Source organism: Gymnodraco acuticeps, unplaced genomic scaffold, assembly GCF_902827175.1.
Source record: "Gymnodraco acuticeps unplaced genomic scaffold, fGymAcu1.1, whole genome shotgun sequence".
Taxonomy (NCBI): Eukaryota; Metazoa; Chordata; class Actinopteri; order Perciformes; family Bathydraconidae; genus Gymnodraco; species Gymnodraco acuticeps.
The window spans coordinates 430,159-436,735 of record NW_022989816.1 but is presented as its reverse complement, the minus strand read 5'-3'; the positions used below and the strand labels follow the sequence as shown (position 1 = coordinate 436,735).

General features: G+C 42.8%; 1 protein-coding gene across 2 annotated transcripts; it reads right to left on the bottom strand.

The window, feature by feature from the left end:
• Positions 1-1,140: 1,140 nt before the first annotated feature.
• Positions 1,141-6,313, bottom strand: LOC117556517. Of its 2 annotated transcripts, XM_034231855.1 has the most exons (21): positions 6,193-6,313; positions 6,045-6,115; positions 5,866-5,961; positions 5,657-5,781; positions 5,106-5,249; positions 4,940-5,026; positions 4,688-4,852; positions 4,515-4,611; positions 4,213-4,430; positions 3,976-4,132; positions 3,583-3,791; positions 3,385-3,502; positions 3,060-3,259; positions 2,877-2,991; positions 2,625-2,794; positions 2,455-2,552; positions 2,247-2,377; positions 1,887-2,076; positions 1,662-1,803; positions 1,457-1,577; positions 1,141-1,386 (listed from the first exon to the last, which is right to left on the bottom strand). In XM_034231855.1, the coding sequence occupies exons 1-21, from the start codon at positions 6,210-6,212 to the stop codon at positions 1,316-1,318; spliced, it is 2,745 nt and encodes a 914-aa protein (XP_034087746.1). In that variant the 5' UTR covers positions 6,213-6,313; the 3' UTR covers positions 1,141-1,315. The 2 variants fall into 2 exon arrangements, with proteins under 2 accessions (XP_034087746.1, XP_034087755.1); XM_034231864.1 differs by lacking the exon at positions 6,045-6,115 and having other exon boundaries at positions 6,193-6,300.
• Positions 6,314-6,577: the final 264 nt, after the last annotated feature.

The window sequence follows — 6,577 nt, the reverse complement described above, 5'->3', positions numbered from 1 at the left end:
TGTTTACCAGAGAGGAGATCCGGTATAGGAATCTAGTTCTTTGATTGACTTTTATTACATTGGATGCCATTTTGTCACAGGAGAGGTTTGCCTCAAGAATAGATCCTAGGTATGTAATTTCCTTCCTACTTGTGACAATGTCACCCACTGCAACTGAGAAGTCGTCGGATTTGCTGAGATTATGTTTCGAACCGAAGAGAATGGACTCCGTTTTACCCAGGTGTAATGATAATGTATCTGACTGCACGGTAGAGTTGCCACGTCAATTCTCAATAACTCTACCCCAGACCCATGTATTTAGCTAGTTCCGAGAGCATCATCAACATGCTGCATAAGATAAAATCATAACACCTCTATCAGCTGACGCCAACAGGCAGGAACAGGGAGACAGAACACTGAGCGCACAGCAGCCAAGGTTACGAGGTGCGTGTGCTCAGTCAGGACAGTTTGAACTGATAAACTGGGTCAAAGTTATGGGCCTTGGAAAATATTCCCCAACAGTAAGCAGTGGCCAAATGACTGGCTTTACAATCCCTGTGGAAATCTGACGGCGTTGAAAGTCTCTAAAACAATACATGTAATGAAATGACAAAGTGACAGAACACGATGGACGTTAGCGTTAACCGGGGACACAGAATTTGACGGGTAGCAGAATAAGCTGCAACACTAGTAGCCTACAGACATCGCCAAAAATTGAACAGAGAGTACCTGGACTGTAAGTAGGAAGAGATCAACTTTGTATACAGTTGTTCTGCACATTTGAAGTTCTAGTTTTTAAACTCAGAGTGAGCATTTCCAAGTATTTGAGGGTTGTCTTGCTCCATTGGCTGTGAATTCTGTTAAGGTTTGTTGGGTTTCCTAAAGGCGGAAGTGACAACACGCCCAATCATGTTTTAGTGCGTCTCAAGTAGGCGGGGCAATAACAACTTCAGAATGTCTATCATTTAGCGCCTAAATCAACTTATCATTTTGAGTTGTTTATTATATAGGATATCATTGCTACATATGTTTATGCTTCTCTGCATTTTCTTGGAGTTATGAGGGTACTGGTTGACACAGAACCTGCTTTTATTAATATGTCCCTTAAAATTGACCACAGAAGATGCAACACATTGATTAAAGCGACTATAAATAAATGTGGCTTTTTTTTTTCCGTTTATTTTTTTCAAAATACACGAGTCGTTATTGTCATCCATCAATATACAAGGCAGTACAGTACATTCATTGATAAAACTGTCCCCGTGGTCCCAAACAACACAATGAACTAATGTACATAAGGTGCAAATGACAAAATGTAAACACTAGTAGAAAATATTCAGAGGTTAGACAGAGTAATTGCCCCAGAGGAGATCTGCCTTTGGCGTGTTGAGTCGGTGCTTCTTCGCTCTGCAAAACAAGTAAAGATTACCAAGTGCACATCCAGATCGACTACATTTGTTCAGACTCGGTCACTTACCCTTTTTTACACCTGCAGGTCTTGAGTAGCTCTGACCTGGAGGATGCACACACTGGCCTCTGCAGGAACCATCTGCCTGGCTGCTTGTGTCACAAATCACTGCATCACAGTGTACATAGATCTGTGGACGGACAGGATGATTTATTACACATGGCTACATGCAGCAGTGGCTAAAAGACTCCAGATTTGGATTTACAAGTCTTACCTGGTCTTTCAGAACCTTGTCATCTTTAGTGAAAGTGAACATCTTTACAGAGAAGCGCTTGATGTGGGACGGGACTAAAACTCTGGAGTCACTCACAACGGGATGGAAAATTGTTGCATAGCTGTCATTGCGATTCTCACAGCTAGTGAAGGAATTCGAAAGTTAATAAAGCAGCAGTTAAACAAATGAAATTAGTAGTTAGTAGTTAGTTTTGCACAACATTACCTGTCCACAATGATGTCCCAGCTTGGCAGAGATGTCCCATCTTCATAAAGGGTTGCCCAACAGTTCTCAGCAATGAGTTCCAAGTGCGGGTCGGTAGAATGCATCAGCTCCACCTCAAAATACAGAGGCTGCTGCAGATATTTCACCACTGGATAATCCTCTGCTTGGTAGAAGCGCTCGTAGGATGGATCTGCAGGAGAAGAGTCCCGTTAGAGAAAGGCGGCCTGGACATTTACAGTTTCATTTCAAACCGTTATTTAAATCAGATCAGTCCCTTGAGATCATAGATCTCTTTTTCAAGGGAGACCTGCAAACAGTGTTTTGTATGCATGAACAAGATGTTGTAAAATTCCACCATGCCTTGGGAAAGCCTCATCTGCACCATCAGCTGGCCGGTGCCGATCTCTGCAGCGGGCTCATAGGTTCTTGGTTTAGCGCTGAAGGCAACAGTCTGAGTCTCATTGACCACATAGAAGCAGGAAATGGTTTGCCTATTAGGGGAAAAATAATATATAAATGCATACATTGAAGGTGTTCATCTCCAATTATACAGAATCAAATATTTTACCTGTAATCAGGATCAACTGGTGATGTGTTGGCTGCTCCTTTGGCGTTGTTGTAAGACAGGCGGATCTCATTTTCATACATCATGTAGTTGTCAAAGAACTATTTAACAACAAAAACGTATTAACATTTGACAAAAAACCCTTTTGATATTTAAATGTGATTCACACTCACCGTTCTGGTGGTTCCACAGGTATCCACACTGAAGGAGAAATATGCAAAGCGATCGTCGCTGAACTGTGGTTTGCAGGACTGGTCCTTTAGCGTCAGCTGACTTGGCTTCAGATTACGAGTCGATTCAACCTTCACAGCCACAGCGGTCATTGTGCCATTGGGGTGGCACTCTGGAGGATGAAGCAGGCAATGTGTAAAGCAACACAAATCCATCAATTAAAGCAGCAAATATACTTACATGTTCCATCTTACCTGTTGCTTTTAAGGGGAAGTAGCAAGCCAGATAGAGATCAGCAAGCACCCAGTCGTTTGCACGATCCAACAGAAGCAGGTCAATTCTGGATTTGACTGATTCTGCAGTGAGCAGCTGTGGAAAAGAAAGTAAAGTTAGCCAATGCAGAAGATCTATGGTGGGATTTTGTAGTTTTGACATACCTCGAAAACAGCGTCCTTGGCAGTGTATGGCAGAATGAGGCTGAGGTGTGTGCCGTTCTCATAGAAATTGTAGTCTTCAGCCATCTCAGCCGTCAGCTCTCGAGGTCCAACGATAGCCTTGAAATTAGAGCCGTGACTCCCGAATTTCACGCTGATGTAAAACTGGTTCTGGTCACAGGTGCCAGCCATGATGGGTAGCACTAGAGCAGCAAAACATGCATTATCCATTTGATTGTGTAGCTTTTACTCCAATACGTTTTATTTAATTTTAGAAAACACAATTTGCATGAAGATATTGTCAAAAGCAAATTCAATATGATCTCACCAATATCCTGCAGAGAGGCATGCAGGTCGACCGGGAGAGCAAAAGGAGTTTCTTCAGGCAGGACGATTAACCCAAAGATCAGAGGGAGGAAGTAGGATGTAACCAAGCGCTCAGGATTCTGCAACCAATGAAATAAAAGCTCAGCAACACTGAAAATATGCTGGTACAAAGTGATATTTTGAATCTATAATGTCATACATGTTTTAAGACAACATCGGCATCAAAGGGCACTTGAAGAGAGAAGCTCTTGGAGCCATTAGCCAAGCTGTGTTCCTGGACTGTGAAGCCTTTGGCATTGCTCTCCTCAACAGTGAGGACCCCGGTGGAGAAGGTGATGTTCCTCAGCTCAACGTCATGGAGGAAGGTTCCCAAGAGAACGCTGAACACCCGAGTCTCTGGGACAGTGTCTGAGGAACAGAAAGTGGCAGGTTTACAACTTCTAAACCAGCCTCAACATTGATAGAGAAAAATTGAGTAGTTGGCTTGAGTGCCATTTAAAAAAAACTAAAAAGTAGCAGTCTTTAGGATATATCTGAGCAAGCCCGAGTTCAAATGTCATTTTTTTCATACCTACTAGAAAATGTGACTTACCATCCTGGATTTGGGGAGATTGAGGCATCAGAGGGGTCATGATGGGGAACAAAACCTTGTATCTGGCATCATCTTGGGTGTCATCTTCTCTCCACAGTACCTCAAGCATGGGCTCCACAAAGTAGGTGATGTGGTACTGGTAATCTGGGGCATGGCTCTGCAATAATTCATGACATTTCAATAAACATGCAAATGCACTAGTGACTCTTGCATTTCTAATCTAGAGATTTCCCCAACCTTGTAGTAACCATCAGGCGAGCCCACTGGGATCTCGACGACGATGTGGAAGTCTGTGGTGCTCAGTGTGTACCCCCGTGCGGCCATCTGAGATCTATCAAGCCTCTGCCCGTTGATTCCCATGTGCATTTCTGAGACTGTAATTCTGCCGTCCAACAGAGGAGTCACACGGCGAGGTACGTGCCAAGAGATCATATCCTCGGTGAAGAGGACGCCACCTGTTAATGACAAAATGGAGCTGTTGAGGTTAACTGTGCAACAATTAAGCTTACTGTGAAGGCAATATGTTGCTCAGGACTCACCTTTGGGACAAGCAGCTGCCAAGTTCACTACATTCAGACCCTGTGGTGCCATGTAGTAGGCGCTCACCCTGAAAACTTCCATGGGGACTCCAGCCACCTAAAGAGAGTAGAGGTTTAATATAATTGACAAGGAGGGAAAGGAAATAAACACTGTATAGGAGTGTGTTGCTTACATCCTCTGAATAAGTCTCTGCTGTATTGTACGGGCTTCGCATAACCAGGCGACTAGAGGTAGTTTTGGCAGCGTAGCCGGCTTGTTCAGCCTCTTGCAACACCATGGCCACTGGTTCTGGGGTGTAAAACGTCATCTTCCAGATACCTTGTGATGCACCAGAGGCCTACAGGAAAGAACAAATAATAATTAAATCCTCATTGGTGTAGGAAGGAATTCAACTGTAGTATCTGAACAGTTTAATTCAACATACTTCAAGATTGGCGTTGAGCTTCTCGTCTTTACCATCCCGAGTCTGACCCTTAGCTTCAGCATCAAGGTTAGCCATGTGGTGCGAAACCTAAAACAGAAAATGGTGGTTTTAGCATTTGTTTCCATACACACAAGATGGTGGACTCATCAATATAAAGATGACCTACTTCCATGTAGTTCCTGTCGCAGAGGATCTCCCTGGAGGCCCAGCGCGTGTAGCTGCAAGTCTGAGACACGTCATGACTGACCACGTCTGATGGATTCTCGCCGTACATCTGGAGTCTCAAGCCAACGTTAAATGTAGCATCATCCTATAAATATAAAAAAAACTAAATTAAGTGAAACTCCCTAATATTCTTTGGTTCCAGCTTCTTTGTCATTGAAAATGTAATATCCTTGCCTTCAGGGACACATTTGAAGTCTAAATGGATATTTGTGTATGTAACAAACAAGTCAAGAAAGTACCTAGTAGATTAATTGAGGAATACAGTTTTGAGTGGAGCAGAGCTAATATTTTAGGGATGTACCAAACAAAAAGGGAAATGTACTTTGGGTCTTTTAACGGTAAGGGGTTACAAATAAATTCAGGGAAACACAAAAATGGGAGGAACCATGTGTTTGTTGAGCCATTAATTCAGTCACTTGACAGAATTAGCACAGCTAAACTTGGTAGAAAATTACATTGAATGCTGTTAAACCACTTTAGCTCAAAACAAACCTTGTTGTCCACAAAGCAGCCCATCAGGGAGGTGTAGATTCTGGTGTTACCCCACGGGTCAGACTCCATGCTGTATCCACACTGAGCAGCCATGCTAGGTGTTAACAAAATGTGCTTGGTGCCATCTGAGGGGAGAAAATAAGCTTTGTCAGGGACCCCTTTCCTCAGTGATGAACCAATCAGCTGCATTATTAGCAGTTCATACTTACTGATAGCCTCCACCTCAAGCTGGTTTCCCACTGCTAAAGCCTTGTCCAACGACAGTCTCATTACATTTGCGGCACAGTCAGACCTTAACCCACTGCCTGTTAAAAGAAAAGGCTTGTGAGGAGAATGTAAACCGACTTAATATGCTGTGTAAAATGACGTGATGAGAATTGAAGCTTACTTGACTGCGAATTTAGCTTCACATTAGGCCTGGCTTGACACAAGATGATAGCTGCAGCCATCCATAACAAACTTGAACACATAAAACACATCATTTAGAGACAATTAAGTACACACATAGAAAGAAATCTACAAGAAATGTAACTTACATGTTCCCAAGCCTCAGCATGTTGCAGTTTGTAAGCAGTAAAACCAAAAAGAATACAGTCAGTATCAGAGCTTGGCAATGTCCAGCACACCTTCCAACAAAAACACAAGTCTAAAATGAAGGTGACTGGATGATTAACTGAGACATCAGCAGCTGCTTTATATTCCACTTAACGACAAAGCACAGGTGAGGCTTGTTAAGGATTCTACACACACACACACACACACACACACACACACACACACACACACACACACACACACACACACACACACACACACACAAGGTGAGCTGATGTATGCCTAGTTTATTAAGAACATATTGTAAGAACATATGTATGGAAAGGAAAAACACACATTTTTTCAGTAGTGTAAAAAAAGTATTTA